The sequence below is a fragment of the Lepisma saccharinum genome, chromosome 30 (assembly GCF_977018435.1).
Source record: "Lepisma saccharinum chromosome 30, izLepSacc3.1, whole genome shotgun sequence".
NCBI lineage: Eukaryota > Metazoa > Arthropoda > Insecta > Zygentoma > Lepismatidae > Lepisma > Lepisma saccharinum.
In genome coordinates this window covers 36,408,861-36,434,503 of record NC_139258.1, presented here as the reverse complement: position 1 = coordinate 36,434,503, position 25,643 = coordinate 36,408,861, and the positions used below count along the sequence as shown (strand labels likewise).

Here is a 25,643-nt window from a genome sequence, read left to right as displayed (position 1 = left end):
TCACACGACAGAATGTCTACATGTTCTTGTGTATTAACTAACTCTCTGGCATTCCTAAACTTGAAGGTTTACTGGTGCAGCAACATATGTTTACCACCTGTCCCTATCCTGGCCAAGAGCGATCCACTCTTCACACTTAACAATTTCCTCCATCTTCATCTTGGCCTTCCTGCAGGTTTCTTACCATTCACGTTTTCCAGCAAGAATGCTGAAACCTTTTTTATTCTTGCATGCTACATGACCTGCTCACCAAAGTCTTCTCAATTTGGTTATTCTAATAATGTCAGGGTAAGAATATAGAATGTGCAATTGAACCTTCTCCACTCACCTGTTGTTCCATATCTTTTAGGATGAAATGTTTATCTTAATTTATGTTCCTCTTTTAGTGTAAGTAACCATGTTTCACCTCTACACAAAACTATAGGCGTAGTTATTGTCTTGTAGTGTAGTTCTTTGAATTTAAGTCATGCCTTTTTTTGGGTTTTGGATATTGAAAAATTAGGTGAACCTTGGATTCAATGGCATCTTGGATTGAAGTATATATGTACACATGAATATAGTGTAATAGAGAATGGAGTATTTGCTATTTTCAATATTTTGTCAATGTTTTATCAAAATATTAGTATTGATTAAAATCACACTTAACGAAATTTTCTTATGGTAGTATGGTAAATGTAATAGTTTTTCTTGTATGTACGCATTGCTTTCATTGTAGAATTATTTTCCTGTAGTTTACGGTTATTACAAGCATAAGAAAACAGTTTTTCGTTGTGACGTTTCTGGAGAACACACGCTCCCTTCATCAGACATTTATTTTCCTTTTGACTAAAGATACAGTTATAACAATGGTTAGCAATTTTTTAAACAAAAATAATCCGTTATATAATGGATGTTGTCAATGTTACATTGTTGTAATATAGCTACTTAACTCTGAAAAGAAGCAGTCTATGGTAACATAGATCCAGTATGGAGTTATCTTTTTCACAAATGGAGTAAGCCACCATGTTTAAAATGTAATATAACAGAAAACATCAAGATACTTTGTAAAAGCAATGATGACTTTGAATTACCTGATGATATTTGGGATTCATAATTTTAAATAAAAAAATAATGTGATCAATTTTTTTTTATCTGAAATAAAAATAAAACAGACTGCTGCTTTTCACAGTTAAGTTGCTATATTACAACAATGTAACATTGACAACATCCATTATATAAGGGATTCTTTTTGTTTAAAAAATTGCTAACCATTGTTATAACTGTATCTTTAGTCAAAAGGAAAATAAATGTCTGATGAAGGGAGCGTGTGTTCTCCTGAAACATCACAATGAAAAACTGTTTTCTTATGCTTGTAATAACCGTAAACTACAGGAAAATAATGGTAAATGTAACAATGTAATTGTACGGTATTGTTCTAATAAAGTACCAGGATTACCTATATATAATTAGGTACGACGTACATATATTTTAATTTTTAGATTCTTTGATATTATTAGAGATGATGTGTATTGTGCATTCTGTAATAATATTAACCTTTGGCAATTTCTTGAAAGTATATTTGGAAATATAATCTTTAACCCTGTAAGTAGACAACCAGGAAGGAATATTTGTGACTTTAAGTAGGGACTCTGATTTATGGTAAATAAAAATAATGAATTTCGCATTTAAAAAGTTACAATTTCGGTGTGAAAAAAGATGATTTTGATGGAAAAGCGGTAAATTAAAGTCGAAGAAGTAGTCTGCACCTACCTTTTATCAGTTAAAGTGTACACTTAACATACCCTCTGCATTGCATGGTTTTAAATTGTACCTCAGGTTGGTCATTATATTACCATAAGCTGACAGTCAACATTACTAACAGGAAACCACAACACTTGCACAGCTAGTGACACAAAGCTTTCGTGATCTTCTTCAAGTGCTAGCAGCATATTAATTAAATTCAAAGATGCACCTGACTCTTTCACATCACTCTTTACCGTATCCTGAAAAGCTTTGTACCCTCTCAAAAAATCTAATTGTGAACATGCTTTTAGAATAGGCACATTCTTGCAAATGTCGTACAAGTCTTCATTGACAATATTTCTTGAAGAAGCGCACAAGAAGCACGTACATGAAAATCCTTGAAACTCGTATTTTTGTGTGTCACGAAATGGAGAGAGAGACTACATACAACCTTCTGTAGGCCTCTGATTGGAACTTCCTGGACCGCGAACTTTGGCTGGGAAAAAAATGGTCCTACCGTAACATTTGCGTTTTAGCTATAAAAACATAACATTAACAGATGAAAACTAATTTTCGTATTTTCTGCATGACAGCAACGTATTATGCATTACGTTGGAGCGAGATAGCCTGAGTTGTGGGAATGGAGAAATGAACGAACGGAGAAGAAACAGACTAAATACTTATCACCGATACCGTTTGCACTGAGCGACTTCATGCTTCGGATGATGTAAAACTACTTTACGCAGTCATTGTCACCTGTAATGAAATGTTGAACTTTCATTAGCAAAATAATATTCCAATGGTTTATTATGAAAGAAGGTAAATTAATGTGTTTTTTTTTTGTTTTGACAACTGAATTTCGGTGTTATTTTGTGAACTTTGACACTTTTCATTTCATTTCGCATTTTGATTTGTATTTCAGAGAACTTCGTGAATAAATTGGAGCCGAAAATGGTCATAACTCACATCCACTTGACTCGAAACAAAATTATGCACACTTTAAAGTAATTTTGCATTTAATGCATTCATGAAATTTCAGTGTCGTTACTTATAAGACACAAGTACATACACAGACTTAAGTAGTGATTTTCTGGGTCAAGCCAGAAGTTGGTTTGATAGCTTAGTCTAGAGCATTGCAATGAAATGCCAAAGACCCAGGTTTGATCCTTGCTTGAGCCTCAGATTTTCACTAACTTTTCAATAAATTAATTATACAAGAAAATGTTGGGTTCTGAAAGTTGTCTCAAGAGATATGCATGGCATTGAAATGCCAAGAAAATAAGAATAACACCGTAGAAACAACACAGAATATTGCAAAGAGTTTTGAAAAGACATGCGGAAAAATATAATGGAATAAACACCAAAATTAAATTATGATGCTCTGTATTATTTTGATCAGTGATTGCCCTCACAATTTACTGATGAAAGTATGCAAATATATAGATTTTAATGTTTGTATTCACAGTGTAAGTATTAATGTTTATCATAAATATACATAGATTTTTTCTTAGTGTTCCATCTCGGATACATTTTTACTAATTTTATGAAATTGAAATGCCTATTTATCAAGGACTTATCACTAATTAACAAAGTTAGGGACAAATAACAGCTGTGGGGTCAATCACTAACCCCCTCCCACTTTTTGTGACACTTAAGAAATTATGTATGGTAAGAGTAGATTTAGTCAGGCAGTTTGATGTTTCTGGGAAGACCGATTTTTGTGCTTGAGGTGCAGTCTTATTTTACCAGGAGGGGAGTTAGCATTCGTATCTTTATCTTACTCAAATTACTTCACACTAAACATAAAACACTTAAATTGCATTTCTGTTTTTTGCTGTGCAACTCCAAATAATGTTTTCTCCTCTTTCTAGAGCTTCACAATGCTATCTGGTGCTTGATGTCCAAAACATGACAAGTCAAGAACTTGAACTTCACTACACACCATCAAAACGGATTCTTATAGAAGGAGGTGAATCGTGCCGCATACCTGTACCTGTTAATAGATGCCCTCTCAGTAAACTAGCCAAGGTAAGTACAAGATGGATGCGGTACAATATTTTTTTCTATGTTGTGATATTAGCAATATATCATCTCCACAATATGTATCTTGTTGGAGATCTCGTATATCATCTCCATAATATGTATCATGCTGCCAATATGTATCATCCCTTTTCCTGTGCTGCATTTTTCCATCAAAATATCGTGATGATATATATCGCCAACATGATATACGTTGCTAAAATATTGTGATGTTATATATTGCTGACATGATATATAGGGTGTATACAAAGTGACACATTGTAATTATTGATAACTCTGAAACTAATTAAGGTACAAATGAATAGGTGGCAGATAAATTCAAAAAGTTTTATGTCCTGTATCAGTACACTTCTATATGTGCTCCTTTTGTCGTGCGGAAAATGTCAAGACGATAATATTTTTCTTCCCATATTTGGGTCAGCATGCAGACATCCACAGTGGCTATCACATTGTTCATCAATGTTCATTACTTGTGTCTTATAAACAATGTCTTTCACATATCCCCCAGAGAAGAGAATTGAATGGGGTTAGATCGGGTGACCTTGGGGGCCAAGGAATCAGACGATCACATCCAATCTATCTTCCTGGAAAGCATTCGTTCAAAACATGACTAACAATGATACCCCAGTGAGGTGGTGCTCCATCCTGTTGCAGAATGATGTTCGAGCTGAAGCTCTTCAATTTGTGGGAGTACAAAATTTTCCAACATGTCGAAGTAATTAGTTGCTCTGACTCAGTTCCACGAAAAAGAAAGGGCCAACAACACTATTATGCATAAGACCACATCACATATTCACTTTTGGGGAGTCTCGTTCCAATTCACGATAGACATGCAGGTTCTTGGATCCCCAAATGCACACGTTATAGTGATTCACCCTTCCTGAAATGTGGAAGCAAAGCTTCGCCAGAGAACATTATGTGTTTAAAAAATCCCTCATATCCTCTATTCTCCTTTTCATGTCAGTTGCAAACTCCGTCCTTTTAATCTTATCATCTAGTTGAATGGCTTGCACAAGCTGAGCCTGATTTACATAGAGCCATAATCTTTACCGTAAAATCTGTGAACTGTCGAAACAGGCATTTCCAATTCCCTTGTCCTGTTCTCACGGATTTCCAAGGACTGCGTATGAATGCTTGTCGAATGCATTCGACATCTTCATTGCTTGTGCTGGTAAATCCTGAATGCTTCTTAATCAAAGACACTCCCCGTTTTAAAAAGAAAAAAACTTTTCCAGTGAAGGATACTGTTTCTAGAAGGAGGATCTTTCTGGTAATGTGATCTGAAGTTTCTCTGCGTTTGTGTCATCGATTGTTTCCAGAAACCAGCACACAGTTTGAGCTTTCTCATGTGGAGTCTCCATTTTCTTCAATTACTGTAAAAATTTCCCTTGTCTATGGACTCACTTGTAATCTGGAAAGAAACTTTATGAGTTTTTCTATCAATTAATACCAATACTTTGCATGTGTCTACATCTAGGCTGTTATTATTCAGAACTGAAATGTGTCGCACACTTTGTTATATTCTGGCCACCATATACAGGGTGAGTTAAAAGTCAGGAACCATAGTGTTTTTCACTTCAGCTTATATTGTCTATATGATATGCTCAATATGTTGGACCCTCTTCAGCAAGGCACATGTTCAGATGACGCTCGCACTTCAGGACACTGAGGATTGTGGCAGGCTGTATTTGTGCAGCATGTTCGGTTATCCTCCCTTGCAGATGGTGTAAGTCGCGCATATGGGTGGAATAAACCATTGCTTTCAGGTGGCCCCCATATGTGGTAATCCATCAATGCTAGGTCAGGAGACCCTGCTGGCCACTCATTGGGGCCTCACCAACCAATCCACCTACCCGGAAACTGGTCATCCAACCACTGACGTATGGTCCTATGGTTGCTGACTTTTGACTCACCCTGCATATCAAAATATTGTGATGATGTATCATCTAGTTGATGTCGCCAGGGTGATATTTTTTCAACATCGCAAAATGTCATGTTAACAATATATTGCCCAATAGTAGAGAGGAATTTCTAGATGTGTTTTCTGTAGGCTGAACTTTACACAAAAATTGCTATTTCATGAGTCCCTTTGCCCCTATGAGTAAATTCCAAACAACAAATCAGTATCTACTGGGCCCTAGTAAAATGCAATGTATGTATTTTGTATTTAAAGGAATTTAAAAACTGCCATGCATATATTTAACAGCTGTATCAAGATGGCCCCGTATCCGCAGACGATCAGGCAGAAGTAGATCGGATATGTAGTGAACACATAGCAGCATTAGTAGATTTACGTTGGAACCTGTTGTCAACCGAGACGAAAGGCAAAGCATCGTTGCAAGGGATTTCCTGGACACCAGCCATGTTGGACCTTGTCAGGATGTCTCCTGTTCAGTGGGGTGAGTAGCAAAGACATCAGAAACACATTGAAACAACTGTAATATGATAACAGAAAACATACATGTTATGGTAACCTATGCATTTTTCTGAAAATTGACTAACATACAGTAAAACCTTGTTAATCCACACTAATGGGGGTGGGATAAGTTGACTGGTTTAACGAAAGTCTGGATTAACTGAAATATCCTAAAAGAACAGTAGAAAGGTAGAAAGTGTATTAAAACTCCATTTATAGCAACAAACACGTTTATTATGGTCTATTTAAAAGGCATATGCCTAAATACACTATACAGAACAGTACAAAGTCTGCGGGAAACAGAATTTCATCACTGGTTGGCTGCCTTTTCTTTGGGAAGTTCTCTTGTTAACTTCTAGCCACATTTAAAACCATGCATTCTGTTGTTTTTTTTCCCCCGTCCGGATTAAGCGAAGTCTGGCTTATCTTGGTCTGGATTAACGAGGTTTTACTGTAATAGGATTAGTAAAAGGTAAAATTCCCCATGCATATAGCACTGTGCCATGAAGGCACATTTAGGGGATGTGGGCCCAACACATTCCCGATCTCTGCCATTTTGGATGTGATGTGATCAGCACCATGCTCCAGCTGCCTTTACCTCCCTGGGTACCCATTTATTTGTGGCTAGGTGAGCCCCAGAGCTGCTTTTGTTGGGACAAGACTGGAAAAATTCTGACCTTGGATCACCCAACCCGGGAATCGAATCTGGGTCTCCAACGTGGAAGGTATACTACTAGACCACCATGGCCCATAATAGGATTAGACCAATATCAGTTTTTTTGCCAATACCAACAAGTACAGACATGAAATGCAAGTTTTTTATCAAGAACTAGATACATTTGCTTTCAAGTAGTTTCCTCTTTGCCCTATAATGCTGTAGCAACTGCAAAATTTCCCCAGATTTTACATTTTCCCCACATTTAAAATTCTTTCATCTGTGGTACTCTAAAAAACGTAATACTAAGGATCTACAGTACTCAGGGTTCCCACCCACCTGGAGAACCTGGAAATGTCGGGGGAAAATCATCTAATTGATGAAATCCTAATGAAGTTCATTGAAGGACTAGAATGTGTCGTGCCTGTTGATAATAATAATTGCAACTAAGAAGTTATAGTTTAAGAAATATAATGAAGGTGAGGATGATATGGCTACTTAGCCTTTAGCGTATAGATGGTTTCGCTCAAAACCTAGAAAGCATTACCGTTGAGGGAGGATGGTTGGTATATCGATCAGCAGCTCACGGCAGCGATTAATGCACCATTTCATGAAAATTATGCATGATATTTCAGTTCTGTCTTTTTTGTTCTTTTGTATACATATGATATACTAAAATTACAAAACAATATATCCATTGTTACTCTTATTATTGAGCACCATTTGGAAAAGCCCTTTGTTTCCCTTCGTTAACCCTGTAATATTATAGGATAAATTTATATAAATGGCTCTAACTTCTGAACTACTGCATCTTTGTGAAAAAAATAAATTCTACATGTAAGAATGAGTAAAAAGCAGCATTTTAACCAATGTCCAACAATTAAGGGTCCAGGGGGTATACAGGGGCAAAGGCCTAATTTTCAAAATTTGCCCAGACCACGTGGCAAAATTTGGATGCAATTTCTTGAAAACTATACACTATATTTCACTTCTGTCTTTTTGGTTCATTAGTATTCCTCTAAAGGTATTACACACTCGAATTACAAAATAATATGTTCATTATATTATTAACAAGTGCCATTTGAAAGTCCTTTGTTTCCTATTGGGATAAAGGGCTATTCTAAATTACTGCATCTTTTTGAAAATTTAATTTCTACATGTAGGAGTAAAAAAGAAAACATTGTTTTAAGAAATGTGCGACAATTGATAGTGTAGAGGGTGAAACGGGACAAGGGCCCAAAGTTCGAAATTTTCCGTAATTATGCACAATATTTTGAATGCTGTAATTTCTGCTGTGCTTCCCTCTAAATTCACTCCATCCAAAATCCATAGGACCGATGTTAGAATCAAAATTCCCGGAAATTGTTTCGTAAGCTGGCCACCCTGCCACTTTATACAGTGTTATTTTTTTTTTTAGCCAAGAAGTGCCAGTCTGATTTCAACAAAACTTTGCATGGTTTTAAGAATGTACCACTGCTACATACTATATTTTTTCATTCACTTCAGCCTATTGGGGGTGGGAGCGCAGGGTCATGCAAAGTGCCAATGTTTTTTTTTTGTTTTTTTAAAATTTATTCTTCTTCCTTTTAAGCTAATTTTTGGTAGGCACAATGTATAAATTTTACCTCCGCTAAAGACAGTTTTAAGAAAGAAAACTGAACCAATTTCATCTCTCTACGACAATCAGCTGAGCTACGATTTTTTTGTACTTCGCAGCAAGTTTGAAAAACATGTGCTTGAGAAGGCTGTGTCTTCAATGGGAATACGTTTGTACAAGGCTTTGGCCACTGAAGGTTCAAGTAGGAGTTGACTGTGTAATGAGTAGAGGCAAGCATATTTCATTTTTGACAAAAACACGAAATGTGAAATAACACATTCTAATGTTAATTTTTTGTTTCTGAAAGGTGTGAGCTGCATTTTTGTACCCTGTTTTGTCATGAAATTATGCGAAATGAACTGCAAAATGCGAAATAGACTCTTAAACACAAAATTTACCACTTATATACAAAGGTGACACTTTCTGAAGTGTGAAGTATCCTGTGAGCTATGCAATTCTTGGAAAATAGATTAATTCTGCTGTAAATATTTGAGAAGCAAAAATGGACTCCTTTATACAGGAATAAACTTAATATTCTGGTAATGATTTAATGTGCTATTAGAAGGGATATGTTTATTTTGTGTAATAGTGAAGTTTTTAATCAAATTTGGGATTATATTAACATTTTTTAAACCCAAAATGTAATTTTATATACCACTTTTTCACCGCTATAAAGCAAAATTTTATTTTATTTACCGCTTTTGAACCCGAAATTGACTGTTCTCGTATCGAAATTTTGCTTTTTTGTTTACCAAAAATATGTGCCGCTAGTAATGAGTACTCTGGAAAACTCAGGGGATTCTCATGGAAAATACATTTTGAGTTAACGTGGAAACTCGGGGACTGATCTGAAATGACTCTACTTGTAATGCCAGGCTTTCTCGTATTTTTTATTAATATAGGTAACATTAGATGCAGAATATCCATAGAACATTTCAGTAGTTAAACATCTGCTGCATTCAGGCTTGGATCGTATTTTGATTTTGTTTGTCTGCAATTTTTCAGAGGTGACTGTGAATTCTCAGGCAGTAAAGCCACAAGAAGAAGTTCCATGCCACCTAGGAGAGTGGTTGCAGTTGGGAATAACGGTTCAAAATTTCCTGGATCGGCCACTTCGCAACATGATACTCAAAATACAATACTACCAGGATCATCAGAATGGCGTGAATAACTACAGGTTAGAGACACGATTGGCAAGTACAGGAGCAGACAGGGTGCAGCTTCCTGAGGTGAGTATTTCTGTCAAATTTAATACTTAGATTGCTGGTGGTATTTGACTCTGTGCAAATTTATAGCCATGATAGCAATCAAATTACTCATGTATCAATACAAACATGGACCTTCAGAACATTATTTTTATATAATGGGATCAGTGAATGATTAACATTACCTGCTTATGGAGAACCATTTTCAGTAACATTCGGACAAAATCCTCTTTTTCCAAAACATGTCTTATATTTTGGGCAACACACAGTTGAAGTAAGAAACTATGCAGTGTGGCTACTCACTAGGAATTCTTTGAATTCCAGGAATCATGCGTGAATTTTTCTACGTAGATGGGAAACACTAACTTTTTATTAATCCAAATCACATTGCATTTATACATAGTTATAAATGCCCTGAGGCAAGTTTTTCACAGTTTAGCTTTTATTTTTATTGAGAAAGGAAAGGAAAGCTGCGTGGTAAATAAAACAGAATTCTCCCAGTCCGTTTACTTTGTTATTGTCCTTTGCAGAACAAACTATCAGACAGATGGATGGTTATTACAAGATAAGATATTTTGAAGTTTATTAGGTAAATTTGAGTTTGAAATTCTTATACAATTAACAATTCCTCGTAGATTAGTACAGCCCACCGCTCAGGAGAAGATCCCTGACGGAAGTAAAGTGACGTAGCGACAGGCGACTCCACTATTAGGGGTGGGGGAGTGCACCCGTCCGAAACAATCGCTGTGGTCTCACTGTAAGCTTTAAGGCTTTACGCTCAAATCACGGTCCGCGCACGGTCAGGGGGTATCCACATTAGCAGCAGTAAAGGTATGATCATCGTCAATCTGGTGTTGATTTCTTGACAGAGTACACCGATTTTTCTATTATTTTAAATAAAGTGCCTGCCGATTGTACTAACTACAATCTTTAAGATATTTCAACGACTGAATTGGCTGTTACAATACTGGCGTTCGAAGCAAATGGCAAAGAGAAAAAGATAAAAAGAGTTGCGAAAGCGGAGAATGTTTATTTGCACTTAAATGTGCAAAGCTACAAATGTCAACAATGGTAAACATTACTTTGTCGGTCTAGGTTGGGCATGAAAATTCTGGAGATGATTGTTTCATATCGACACTGTTGATCATTTCTTTTATTCGAACGTTTCCGACAGAACACGGCTAAATAATGTACAACTACCATAACTCTTGCAACACCACGAAAAACACGAAAAATCCCAAAGAAATCACAATTAAACACACGCGCAGTAGCACTTCCACAAAGACAATGACTGCAGCGGAAGACTTCCTTGTACCCCTAAAATCTGCAAATAGACCAGTCTTCCCCTGTCCCTCGGCATGCCCTCTCCTTTTGGAGATCTTCTCGTGAGCGGTGAGGTGTATATCCTGTAACATTTGTCACTTTTGTTTGTAGATGTATTGCTTATCTAAGTATGTGAAATGGGAAGTGTAAACTCTGCACCTTAAATATTTTAAATATTGAATTGAATTGAATTAGAATTTTTAGATACATTGGAATCACACAGACTGTTAATATATTTGTGTGGGGGTGGTGAGAGGCAGTGATGGGTAAGATTGAAATAGAGAAAACCGGGAATTATACTTGAATTTTATCATGGTCCTAGAGTGGCCACCATGATATGTCTTTTGGTTTGGGAAACAGAAAATGAAGTTTGAGAAATATTGGCTTTACACAGAAATTTGTTTAATAAGTTCATTACAATTGAGACTGCTTCTTATGTAAATTACTGTAGATCCTGGCAAAATATAATTTAAAAATGTGTTCATTAAACCTTATTTCTATGCAATGCATTTCTACAACAATGTCACAGAAGTATACATTTCTTACACAAGGTGAGTTTCAAATACGAAACAGGATAGGCGCGCATTGCAGTGGTCGGTCTCGAGTTGCTAGAAAGATGAGTGAGGCATGGCGGTGGCACAGAGAAGGCAATGAGAGGCAGTGCGCTGCATGGAATCTGAGAAGAAAGATTTGCTGCAGTTGTTCATAACATGAGACTCATTTTCTTTTGTATGTAACAGCGATGTGAAAATACGTGCATTAAAAAGATGCCGATAGGTGACGTTTGCAGTGTTCCATAATAAAAACAGAACAGTGGTTCCTTTAGTGCACGTTTTCAAGTTGCTACTGGAGAACAGAAAGGGGAAAAGTTACACACTTGACCAGATAGTAAAATTTATGCGGGAAGTAGATGCTAATCCACATAAAAGTTAAGAATCAAGCTTTTAGATTCATTAATTATATATAAATATATTACAGTGGAAGCTTGATTTTACATTTTTTGGCGAACCAAGCTGGAAAAAAATACGGGGAAATATCAAATCGAGGGCATATGGCTTATATGCCTACATTTTGGGAGAGTGTATTCTAGTTTGCCTATGATGATCTACGAGGGCAAGTCAATAAGTAGGTCACAAATGTTCATTTAAAAAAATACTAATACTAAGCGAGATATTGACCTGAATACAGTTTTTATTTTGCAATATAATCTCCACCAACATCGATGCACTGCCGCATAAAAGTCTGGGCTGCTATACCAGCCACAGTCGCATCTCGTGTTCAACATCACCATGCATTTGCTGCCAGCCGTATGCACACTTTTCAGAAATTCAAATGATCATGCATTACGTTGCAGACTAAACCTTGAGATCACCATATTGCAGTTGCTATGCTGTCTATCGTCACTTGCCTGTCAACTCAAATCATCTCTTCCACCCGTACCATCTCCATGTACACTCCTCAAGCACGGTCACCATTTTTAAAGTGATCTCCCCATGAGTGCAACTGCTAACTGAATATCATCAAAGCTGGATCATGCTGCCACCTAATGACACCTTTAGAAACTGCTCACTAGTATTTTCGGCTATCGCACATCAGTTTGTGACATATCTACTGACTTCCCCTCATACAAACTAAAAAACTCCATGAAGAAACAGCCTGAGGAGGGCGAAAACCTGCCAGGTGGCTTTACATTGATGTGCGGTCAGTGCGTTGTTTGACTTTCGAGACCAGAGTCTGCCAGTATTGCTTTCAAGTAGCTCCCTAAATGTCCTCACAAACCTGGGTCAGAATCGAATTTTTGGAACTGCCACCAGGATTCAAATCTTCGAACCAAAGACAGAAATTCTAATTGTTAGGCTAGGTGGGAGCTACCTGGAAGAAGTCATTGAAAGGTTTATTCTAGCAATTATCCACCCCATACTCCAATCCACCAGCACCTCAGTATGGTAAAAATGGAAGAGGGCATACATATCTCCCCCATCTCCACCCTTCAGTCCCCTATGCAACCATTCCTTCTTCTCACATTACCCCCCCTCCCCAACCAACACACACACACACATACAAGTTTCCTTTCTTCAAGAACACACCAGTAGAACCCGTTCTCTTCTCCTTCTTGAAACTGAGGAGGGAGGAAGTTTGTTTCGGACAGTTCAATGGTTTTGCATGTGCAATAATATAACTGTATACTCTGAACAGTAGGATCTCATGTTATTGGCTCTGGTTGACGTGACTAGACTTGCATTGCGGGTGCAGTGCAGAAATCGAATACCTTTACAAGCACACAGCATCTGGAGAAATTTATGTTGCATATAGGAATTGCAGTAAATTTGCTAGAAAATTTAAATTTTGCATGGTTTGCGAAGATTATTTTAATGAACACATGTAAGCAAATTACTAACTTTTACCACGAAACTTACTTGTAGAGGTACTATTAATTTCGGTGACCCTGCCACTATCCACTTGGGAACTTGTTGCTTCACTGCTTGTCTGGCTTCTGTTTCCTGTTGTTTCCGTGTGTGCAAGGAGCACTGGTGTAGCCAGTTCATCTGCTACATTTGCTGCATACACTGGGTTTGAGTTGTTGCAATAGCAGGGAGCAAATGCCTTGCCGTTGTCAATGTTCAGTTCAAAATATTATTTTGTTTATGAGCATTTTCTGTTGTTTTTAGATCGTGTTATGATGAAATAATGTACCTTTCTGTTACCTTAGCCTGAGGGCTAGATGCAAGTGAATATAGCACCCAACTCTTTTGAAGCCGAGTAATTTGTTATTCTTCGAATTTTCATGTGTTCTTGTGCGTGTAGAATGAAATTTGCTTTGTAAGGTAAGTGGTGAAAGTGTATATTCAAAATAATTATTGGACCTGCATATTTAATTGAAAAACACAAGGTTCGAAAGCAAACATCATGATAATAAAGGTGACTTGAAAAGTTTCATTTTTGGACTGGTAAACCTGGAAATGTCGTGGAATTTCATAATCAAAAAATCATAGCAACCCTGGAGATAGAAAAGGATAGAGGAGAGGAAATGCTGCTTAACATTTGAATCTTCTGTCTCAAAATTCAGTAATATTTAGTGTTGTGCGATGTTTATCATCACGATATTTTGGCAACATATATATATCAAGGCCACCATATATTGCTGATATATATCGTCTCACGATATGTACCGTGTCACCAATATGCTTCGTCTCCACAATACATATCGGATCAGTGTTATATATCGTTTGACTTGAGTACCAATCAATGCCGTGGTTCAGGCAAGGGAATCAGCATAATGTGGAATGTTTATTTATGCCTCTTGTTCATAGTCAGCCAGAATGTATTTATGCCTCTTGTTCATAGTCAAGCCAGAACGACAAATGGATTTTCCACGCAAGCCACTGTAACTTAACTTTTTAGCTTTCGCAGATAAGCCTAATAGTTAAACCATTAAATTAGGCACACACAGGAGATGTACTATGTAGATTTTCAGCGAAAAATGCAGGCTCGACCAGGACTCGAACCTGGGTCTCTGGCAATCCGTGCCATTGCTCTACCACTGAGCTACCGAGCCGGCCTGGCTTCCCCTGCATTTTCGCTGGCGCTGATTTACCTGTGTGAAATCGTCTCTGCAAGTGCTACTGCAACGGGATCTGTTGCCTTTGAAACACTATAGATGTCAACGTTGCCTGATTCCTGACATCTCTACGCTGAAAATCTACAAAGCCTAATAGTGTTTAGTGCACATGTCTATCATACATAGTTGACCAGAACGACGAATTTCAGATTTTCTGCACTAATTAACAAATTTTGCAAACTTTATTTAAAATAATATTGTGACAGTGGAAAGAACATTTTTGGCAAATTATTTTGGTGGCCACGATATATATCACTGATATCACGATATGGAAAAAAATATCGTATTGTCTGTGACTATATATCGCGATGAATAATATTTGATATCACCAATCACAAGTAATATTGCAGAAAAAATATTTTCATGGAAAAATAGCCATAGTATTTTATAAATAAATTCATCCACATTTCATCATTGGACATGCCATTAGGTGTAGGATCCCCAAAATTACATTGGTTTTTCACATTTCATGTCTAGGCATGTCTCGAAAATTCAACGTACCCCCCAAATGTGCCTACATTAGCTGATACTCACAGAGAGTACAGACACATCTCTAACTTTTGTATTTCAGCTGGCCGAACAAGGAAGTGTGCATCATGAATGTGGCGTTGTTTTCTTCACGCCTGGACAGTACAAAGTGGACATCCAGTGTTCATCAGAAGACCAAAGGACAGGTGCTTGTTATGAAAATATACCAGATGCAGGACACACTTGGCGATACATACCTCCCGTTGAAATATCTGTTATGGATACATGAGTAGAACTTAGAACTGAGTCATTCCTGAAGGCATCGCAGACAGTGGTATTCGTTTCATGAAAAAATGTCTTCCGTTTTATTTAAAGAGTTATTGTATTTAATATTACCGTAATTTTTTTTGTGAAATATGAGAAATATGTTCGTGCTGTTGACTGCAGTTAATTTGTCTTTCATTTTGAAAATATATCTGAACAAAAGTTGAATTTTTCATTAATATTTATCGTTCTTAGATAAATTGTTTCAGTGTTGATACTTCAATTGCATTGTTTCTTTTTTGTATGTGGACACATTCTTGAATTCTGTGTGTCAGGTCACAAACACGAGATGTGTAGTAGGATAGGAGTTGTACATATTTACATCTTTATTAAGAAGTATAGTCACTCCAGATTAAAGTTCATTCACAAGTAAAGAATTTCTAATATTTTTTTTATTGTAGCAGTCTTCACTCATCTACACCTACATATCCGTGTTCAGTTTGACTTCAAACTAGGACTTTCAATTTGAAATTATTTGAAAAACTAGTAGATGTTTTTGCTACTTTTGAGGGTTCTGATACATTTGAGATTTTTTGTAGAAATACTGGCTTAAACTGTAAATTAATATATACACTGATAAAAATGCAAGCATAATGTTTAACCTTTAGATATAAAATCAAATTCCATGTGATAATGGAACAGTTAATAAAATATATTGACTGAAGTTGACGTAAACTCTTCCATATAATAATACTGTTAAAACATATTTTGTAGATCTTTGATCATTTTGTTTGCTTCATACGCATAAACACATTTCAGATCACACACTCCTTTCATCAGAAAATATCTGATGCAAGGAATATGTTACAGAATAAGTGTGTGTGTGTTTGCAGCAACTGCAAGTTCCTCTATATGTTGCTCAAAATAATTTCAATATATCTATTTTATGTCATCCTGATTGAACATAAATTCACTACCACTCACAGTATGATATGATTACAGTATATTCCTATGTTCATTCATAAAACGTAATTAATTCTTCAATGTATTTAATTTTTCTACTATTAATTTCAATGGCCTCAATCATCTGTGGTAGAACTAGAAAATGTAAGTACATTTCATTCCTTTCAAAATATTCCACTGGGTTTACAATGTCTTGATTTATAATGTTGCACTGATATACAGGATGTCCGGCTTAGACCTTTAACATTACAAAAGAGCATAATTTTGCAGAGAAACACAATTTTTATTAACAAAATTTACATTTTGGTAGAAAAACTCATGCATTTTTTTGTCCCAGCACCAGCACTTCACACAACCTTGATATGAGCCCCCCCTCCCCTGTGGCACGGTAGATGTCGAACCGATATTCCAATTCCGCCAGGTATTCACTAGCATTTGAGGGGTCACATTGTTAATCGCCTGACGAATTCTGTTACGCAGATCTTCCAAGTTCTCGACAGGAACTTGATGAACCAACAAATGAAAATGTCTGGGGGAAAGATCCAGCGAGTGCGGAGGCCAAGCAATTGGTTTAGAATAGATCCTCTTTCTATCCATCTTCTAGGAAAATGCTTATCGACAAATTCTCGTACAATGATAGCAAAATGTGGCGGGGCTCCGTCTTGTTGGAAAATGGTTTCTGGAGGCATTTGAGGCACAGCGTAATGCTGAAGCATGTCTAAATAATTCGTTCCTCTCACTGTTTCTTCAGCAAAGAAGAACGGGCCTATTATCTTCTCTTTCATTAACCCACACCACACATAACTTTTGGCGAGTCTCTCATAATTTCACGAAACTCATGTGTGTTAACTTTGCCACATGTGTGGAATGCAGCTTCATCAGAAAATCACACCTTGTCCAGAAAAGCATTGTTGTTGTCAATTTCGGTTAACATTTTGTCCGAAAACGTCTGTCTTTTAGGCTTATCATCAGGATTAATTCGTTGATGTAACTGGATCTTGTATGCCCATAGATGTGACCTTTTGTTCACAATGTCATGGATAGTAGACCGAGGAATGTTGAGCTCTAAACTAGCACGTCTTATTAATTTTCTTGGACTTCTTGTGAATGCAGTGCGAATCACTTCAATGTTTTCGTCTGATACCTTCCACTTCGCGTACTTCAAGCCCACTGACACAACACTTCCAGTTTCTCTTAGTTGTTTATCCCACTTAGCAATACTCAAATAGGAAGAACATTGTTGTGACGTTGAAGATTGATTTTACGCCGAAAAGCACGTACAACAAGCTTCACAGATTTGTTTTCTGCCAGTGAAAGAATGCAGAACACTTTCTGCTGAACCGTCAACTCCGCCATTTTGGAATTTATGTGTTACACGAAGTACTGGTGATTCTCGCAAATGGCCATAGTTGTCAGTCCCATACAAACAATAAGTTTCATTTGAAATTGAATGTAACTAAAGTTATACTGTTTTGTAATGTTCAAGGTCTAAGCCGGACACCCTGTATTAAGAAGTCCACATATTTCTGTGGAGACATGTGTCAACACTGAAATAATTATGTATTTGACAAAATTAAAACAAGTTAGTGCATTATTTATAGAAAAACTACACTGCATCAAATTTATTATGATTTTCCTTTCATAATATTTCAACTATTGGACATAGTCAAAATATTGTGAAAGAAACCTGCAATAAATGTGCTAAAAGTGTATTAACTTTTGTATAAATAATGGAATTGTGATAGCATAAGGTGTAAGTTATGCATTGCTTCTCTGAAATGAGTAGACACTGCATGTATTTGTGTGTAAGCTATGATTGGTTTTACAGAAACAATACTTTTGGAAGAAAAGGTTAGTAATAAAAGACATGTCTTATCAGAACAAGTTCATAGAGGAGGTGCATGTGGAATATAGCAGAGAAATTTATTGACATTTAGAGTTTATTAATGTGCAGTACATTTGTGGCATTTCACAATATCTAAGATACAAAAGTGAATTGTAATGTTATTAGGCAAATGTTTTGTTTAATTTTCTCATTATGTCTATGCATATTTGCAAAAAATTACTATTTAGACTAAATTTTGAAAGAGCAGAACAGTTAGTCGTTTTTCATATTTATTGTATAGAATACATTAGTCTTCAAGCAGTATACAAGTTATAAGCAAGAACAGTGGAACCCCAGTTTTATGTTGAATGTTACATTTTCATGCATTCTGTGTTGATGGTCCCAAAATAACAAATGTTTCCAATTTTATTTTATTTTTAGCTTTGTCCTCTAAAAATATAAAATCTAGGTTCCACAGCAATTAGTAGATTTTTTTAAACAGTTATTTCTCATGTAGATAATATATTCTGTGCAGTACTGTTGCCCATGTGATATAGGACAATATCATTGTATCATCGATTTATGAATCCTGGCCTGAAGCCAACAAATATTGAATAGAGAAAATTTCCAATGTTATTTTTCAACTTGAATGGACTGCAAACATAAAATTACAAAGGATGCAAAATATAATATTGAATCTTTTCATGCATTATAAGGTTTACACTCTTCACAGTAAGTTGTCTATAAGTTAGACATAACTTGAATTGTTTAATCCTTAAGGGACATTTTTCTAGAATTGGAGTGTGAAGTTGACTGTGGAACAGTGGGGACTGTTTGACTGATTTGAATAATTTTATAATGTGGAAGATGTACTTGATAAGACTGCAGTAACTGGGAGGAATGATAACTTGGCTTCAACTACATAAAGGTGTATTCTAAAGATATCAAGAGGGGCAGATGGACTTCTAATCTTACCATCTTATTCAGGCTTTCACACAATTCTTGAGGCATTCAGTTTTGCCAAAAAAAATCAGTAGAAGAGCAGTGAAATTGATTGCTTGTTTGGATCTATGAGGGGAAGTCATTAAATAACACAAATTTTATTCTAAACTCCATGGAGATTTATGCACAATGAAAATTTGTATTTCGGGACTCAAAATGGTTCTTTAGCAACGTGACATAAAGGTGTCGTGATGACCGAGCAGTATGTGCCTGCTCAGTAGCTCGTACAGCATGCCCGCTCCATTGTTGACTTGCACCATAGAAGAGCAACAAAGTGTTATTAGTTTTTTGTGGTCAGAGGGAGTGAAACCTTCTGAAATCTACAGCAGAATGAAGTTTCAGTACAGAGACAATTGTTTAAGTTAGGGGAGAGAGTATGAATGGGTGTAAAGATTTAAAGACAGAAGACGAAATGTCACTGATGAACACCAGTGTGGGAGGCCAGTTTGCGTGGCAACTGAGGGAGTGAAACGACAGATCAACTGGCGAATTCTTTAATTTCATACACTCTTCCATGACTTAAACAATTGTCTCCATACTGAACCTTCATTCTGCTGCAGATTTCAGAAGGTTTCACTCCCTCTGACAACTAAAAACAAATAACACTTTGTTCCTCTTCTACGGTGCAAGTCAACAGTGGAGCGGCCATGTTGTACGAAGTACTGCGCAGGCGCATACTGCTCGATCGTCACACCTTTATGGTGTATTGCTGAGGAACCAGTTTGAGTCCCGAAATACAAATTTTCATTGTGCATAAATCTCCATGAAGTTTAGAATAAATTTACTGTTATTTCATGACTTACCTCATACATTGGTAAAGTAGATTACCTTCCTAACATTCCACCACCAAACTAATTTCTTTATAATATTTGAACTTCCTGTTCCTTCATCACATAGGATAAAATGCGCAATCCTACACTTTACAACTTGAGCTATAAATAGCTTTTCGCTTTGCTTGTAGAAAAATATATATTATAAGGCTGTATTACCATTAGGTTTTTACATTGCTTTGTTCTAGCATATGCAAGTGAAGTTGTCCGTGTGCCATGGTTTGTTACTTCCCTTTCTCTGGTAGTAGTCATTGAAGTAAGGAAAAGACTCAACGCAGAAGTTGTGTAACCTATATTTTGTAGTGGTACAGGAGAATGTGCCTTATGAAAGAAAGAAATTGTCTCTTTATTATAACTATAACATGACATCTATTGTTTATTTTGTATAATAGTCAAATCACGGTACAGACCAGGTGGTAGATCATACACATCATATCAATTGTTTATAGTATATGATTGTAAAAGTTTGTAAGATGTAAAGATCTATACAAGAAATATGTATATATAGATAAAGGTTATCAGTGAGAATGTATGTATTTGTGTGTGCATGTGCGTGTAAAATATGTAAATTGCATATATTCCAAAAAGAACTGTGTACATACTGTGTAGATACAGTACTTGTTATGTATATATATGTGTGAATACAAATATATTAAGATTGAACTTCAGTACAAGCTGCATTATTCTAGCACATGTATTCAGATAGTCACACGAATTCTGTTTGCGGTTTGGCAGTACTCATGCTTTTTTATACATGAAAGAAAATGATGTAAGAATATCAGTACCATAATACTGAATCATTGTATTGCACTTGTAAATTAATTAAATGCTCATAGCTTAAAGTGTTTACTTTATTCCATATATTTTAGAAGAGAAAATATAGGGTTAATCAAAAGTATGTTAACAATTAAAAGGGACAAACTATGCATTCACAAAACACAACATATATGCAATATGATTTACAGCACGGCCTCAGCCTGTTTTCTATTGTGATAAACAAACATAAACAAGCGTGCAACAGTAGCTTTTATTCTGTGCTTGAGGTCGTCGATATCGCAAACTTTTGTTCTATAGACACACTCTTGCACAATACCCCATAACCAGAAATCACAGGGTGTCAATCAGGGGAGTGTGCAGGCCACTGCAATGGCCCACCTCCACCTACCTATCGTCCTGGAAGTGTATGGTTGAGAAAATCACAGTTCCATCAAGCTTGCGACAACTCTCTAGTATTCATCTGTCACCCATTACATATGTCTTTCTGCAGGGAAGTTTACCTTGAAAACCTAAACCAGCAATCCAGTCTTCACAATCGATAAGTCGTAAATGGCTTGGTGGGTTTTGTTCTACAAATTGTTCTGCCAACTTTTGGCAAACTATGGTTAGAGAACCAATCCATTAGTGTTAACATAATTTTGATTAGCCCTGTATATTCAATGTAAAGTACAATTTTTGATCTGCAGAAGATCAGTTGTGTGTTATCACTTGGTTCCCACACACCTGGAAATCGCAGGGAATTTAAAGAAAGTAAAATTCCCAGGGAAAAATCATCTTATTGGTCAGGCACAGAGTCCCAATGAATATGCTCCTGCTTGTTGATAATTACAACTAATAGACACTAATAATAACAATCGAAGATATATGTTTATTTTCCATTACATATTAATTAATATTGTGTCCATTTGTAAACTTCTGTTTCTCAAACTTGTTTAAAATTAATTGTTCTATATACAGTGAAATCGCAGTTATACATTTGGTGATAGTACATTTTTCTCAGTACGTTTTTCGGGTGGTCCCTGCCAATTCCCATAAGGCTGCGTACTATTATATTTCAGTTTTACGATTTCCAGGTGTAACATTTTTTCCAGTTATATGTTCAACGAGTTCAGTCCCAACAAGGAAAAGACTTCAGTTATATATTTTTAACTGTGCTTACTCGAAGGAATGCTGCTCTTGGTGTTCCAAGATTTCCGTGATTATAACTTGTGCCACCCGTTCCCGTACAGATTTTCTTAGTTAAAACCACTGGGCCAGACTCTGGACTTGGAATTCTATTTTTGTCGCTTGCATCAGAGGGCAGGAAATGAGCAATCTATTATACCAAAAACTGAAGTATCTTAAAAAGTTTTCCACATATTTTATTTTTATCCGTTAGTATCGACTTACTTGCGAGTAAAGTTTTAACTTGATTGATGCATATTTGGAGGTCGCATTTTTCTTTCCTCTCAGGATAGATTCCCAAGCTGTTGCGTTTAAATTAAAGTGTTTTCCACATAGGATATTTTGTTCTCTAGTTTTGACTTACCTGTGTGTGTGAACTCTTAACTTAATTACTGGTATCTTGGGAGCTCGCACTATTATAAATATATTTAGATTTTGAATGATCCATTATGTCATCATCTACTGTGAGACTTTTCCAGCTAAATGCATTCAATGTTGAGCATGTTGAAGCAAGAGATGGTAAATTATTTGCCACATTCTCTTTATGTCCAGCAAACAAGGGATGATTATAAAGGAGTTCTGCTCCTCTGTCCTTTATCTTGGTGGAGGAAGAAGTGGAAATTACTCGTATTGAGCTGGTGGAGATCACCATGCTGTATGAATGAGCAAAGCTATCTATGTGTTGAAGATAATATTTGAGCATCCATTGCAATTGACCCAAGAGAAATCTTGGTTCTGCTTCTTTTTTTTGATGATCAAGTGACACGGAAACAAAGGAGAAAATGTCAGAATTTACAACATCCAAGGTCTTCACCACACACGACATCTGCAGATCACAGATGAACTGGACAATCTGAAGTTAGGGAAATTTGTGACAGAAAGACCTCTTTATTCTTTGATGTATTTATGGAGGAAGCTCAGACAAAATCTGAAACCTTTCTGCAAAAAGCATCCATCACAGGATCTCACAAAGGAAAGTTGTAAAGAATAGTGCAGCAGCTTGAGGCATTGCCCCGATCCAAAAATATAATGGAACTCTGATAATAGATGAACAGAAACAGTTCTTATTCATAAAATAACAAATCACAGAAACAAGCTTCCTATTCCATCAAAACCAAATTTAGTGTCATATTTTTCTAAATGTACAAATCTTAAATATGGGATACATCCAACTTAATCAGATAAAAAGTTTAAATTGGGGTGATGTTTGTTTGAAGTAAAATTTCAAACTTTTTTTTTTTAGTTACATGTCAAGAATTAAAAACATCCTTATATTTTTATATAACTCGTATATCTGAATTTGTGAACCACCCTAGCAATGCACCCTTGAACCATCTGCATTCTTGAAGGGGGAAAATGTAATTTTCACTCATGTTTGTTCCAGTTTTCAACTAAAAAGTCAATATACACACGAACCATGCTAATTATCTGTGTACCTGTTTATTTTGTTTGATTAATTTCAGTGGCCAATGTCACCATTCACATCAGAACTCGTTATCTGCAGACCAGAAGCCTGCCAAGTGGATGGTAACAGTGGTCACCGAAATTAATTGAGCAAAATAAACAGGTACACAGATAATTAGCATGGTTCATGTGTGTATTGATATCTTCCCGCATCTTAAGTCCTATAAGATGAATAAAAAAAAACAAATGTTGGGAAAACATAAAATGTTGATAAAAAAGACTGTAATATGGAGATAAAAGTAGTATATTTTTACACAAATCGCAAGCATATTTCATATATTTTGTTTGTTTTGTAGCAGAAAATGGTTGTAATTGTAAACCAGAGTGTAATGTAAGGTCTCTTACTTCTTCCTCAATTGAAATACAGGATGTCACCATATTGTTTATGTAAAATACAGTGTCTTATGTGCAGATGTAGACTAGTGTGGTTTACACGTAGATATAACACCCCCATCTTCAATGATTGTACTTCAGTAGCTGTGAGCCTTAATTTAATTTGTCTTTTACCTTGCTTTTCTGCCAGTTTTGGCTAATCTCAAGAGGTGGGGATGAGAGGACAATTGGAAAAACACAACGTACAAGCCTCAACACAAGCCCCACAGAATATTATACTGTCTGAATCTAGATGACAGAGATATTGACATTTAGGTACTTAGAATGGAATACTTACACACTAATAATCTATATTTTGAACAACATTTTATTATTGTAATTTTCAAGCATCGTTATCGGTATCTGAATCAGTAAGACTACCGGCATCGGTTCAAAGTAGTACCGGTTAAGTCCTAGTAATTTTAATTTTTACAACAACGTTCAGGGAAATAATGGATTGTGTGGTTAAATGATTATCTCATGTGCAGTTTTGAATAATTTAAAGCAAAACTCTGTTAGATTGATATGCTATAATTGGAAAATCTGTACATTAAAAGTTATAAATATTCTGAAGTACAATGTAGAATTGTTACAATTTCTAAGTATCAGTATCTGTGGATTGGTAAGAGTGTCAGCAGTGTTACATCATAATCAGTTCAAAGTGGTAACAGCTTAGTCCTAATTGTAGCATTACATTTTTGGAGAGCACTTATGCCATCTTTAGGTGAACTACTATTTTCTGGTATTTTGCTGATTGATACCAAACCTACAATGGACCTGCAGATTACTACTGTATTAGTTGAAACATGAACATTAATGCCACAAATGTTTTATTTGCTTAGCTAAATCATATTTTTGGTAATATGTATAACCAAATTGATATAAACAGAATTCCTGGTTCATAAGAAATCATAATCTCCCTTCCCACTTTATCCAGACTTAGGACTTGGCAGATGCTCTTTGTAGTGTATGCAACTCATGTTGTAAATACTTTCATACTAAAAAATGTAGTGTTATTCAGCCACACCTCATAACGATTTTTTCATCACATACATAACACGTGTCTCTAAATTTGACATAACATTATCAGACAACAGAATAAATTAAAAATTAAATGGATAAAACCATCACTGTTCTACTTGTCATTGACAATTGATATGATTATGTAGTGCTCATCAATGTGGCTTAATCATATTTTTCCATGTTACTCTTCTGGTGCAGAGTACTTTAAAATATTTTTATTGTTGAAAAATTAACATTGCTAAATTAAAATTCTACAAGTAGCATCTGGTGTGGTTAAAAATTATGATTTCATGACTGAAAATACTAAAATAAACAAAACTATATTTTTTATTGCAATGCAAGAAGCTCATAATAGAAAATTGAATGTTACAGTAAGAAAAATGTTTCCCTCCAATCCACCAAAGAAACTTGTACTTATGATGTAATGAAATTACAAGTTAAATTGAGTAATTTGAATTAAAGAGGAATTTACTTTTCAATTATGTTAATGTTTTAATAGACTTTACAAATGTAAACACTAATATTCAAATGAGGACAAACCAATATCAAATATGGCCAATACTGATAAATGTACAATGGATGTATCGAGAGGGCGGGCAAGGGGGAAGGGACGTAAGTAGTGAAATTTCTCATTTCTTTCACTTTTTTTTCAAATAATTCAAAATAAAGCATTGCCACTCCATTTCCCCCCAGCAAAAAGTTTTGTTGGTTTTGTTGTTTTGTTCTGGGTAAAAGTCAGGGTATGCCCATGAAATGTGCTGATGTAATAATGTTCTTTGAAACATGCGATACCTCCTTCATTACTGTATGAAACCTTACGATTATCATAGGTTTTGCCTTCAAAATTAAACTATATATTTGGGTATTTAGAAGAACATGAAATATGAATTATATGTTTATATTCACAAAAATAA

At 35.8% G+C, this 25,643-nt stretch overlaps 1 protein-coding gene and 1 non-coding gene across 4 annotated transcripts in view; one reads left to right on the top strand and one right to left on the bottom strand.

Annotated features, from left to right (window-relative positions):
* brun (trafficking protein particle complex subunit brun) overlaps positions 1-20,755 on the top strand; it is a 114,309-nt gene extending 93,554 nt beyond the window's left edge. For all 3 annotated transcript variants that reach the window (XM_083115507.1, XM_083115506.1, XM_083115505.1), the window contains exons 19-22: positions 3,594-3,750; positions 5,969-6,161; positions 9,436-9,659; positions 15,149-20,755. In XM_083115507.1, coding sequence (XP_082971633.1) covers positions 3,594-3,750; positions 5,969-6,161; positions 9,436-9,659; positions 15,149-15,334 — 760 coding nt within the window. In that variant the 3' untranslated portion in view covers positions 15,335-20,755. The remainder of the gene's footprint in view (positions 1-3,593; positions 3,751-5,968; positions 6,162-9,435; positions 9,660-15,148) is intronic.
* TRNAS-GGA (transfer RNA serine (anticodon GGA)) lies at positions 14,444-14,514 on the bottom strand. The gene has a single exon. It is a non-coding gene; the product is annotated as a tRNA-Ser (tRNA).
* Positions 20,756-25,643: the final 4,888 nt, after the last annotated feature.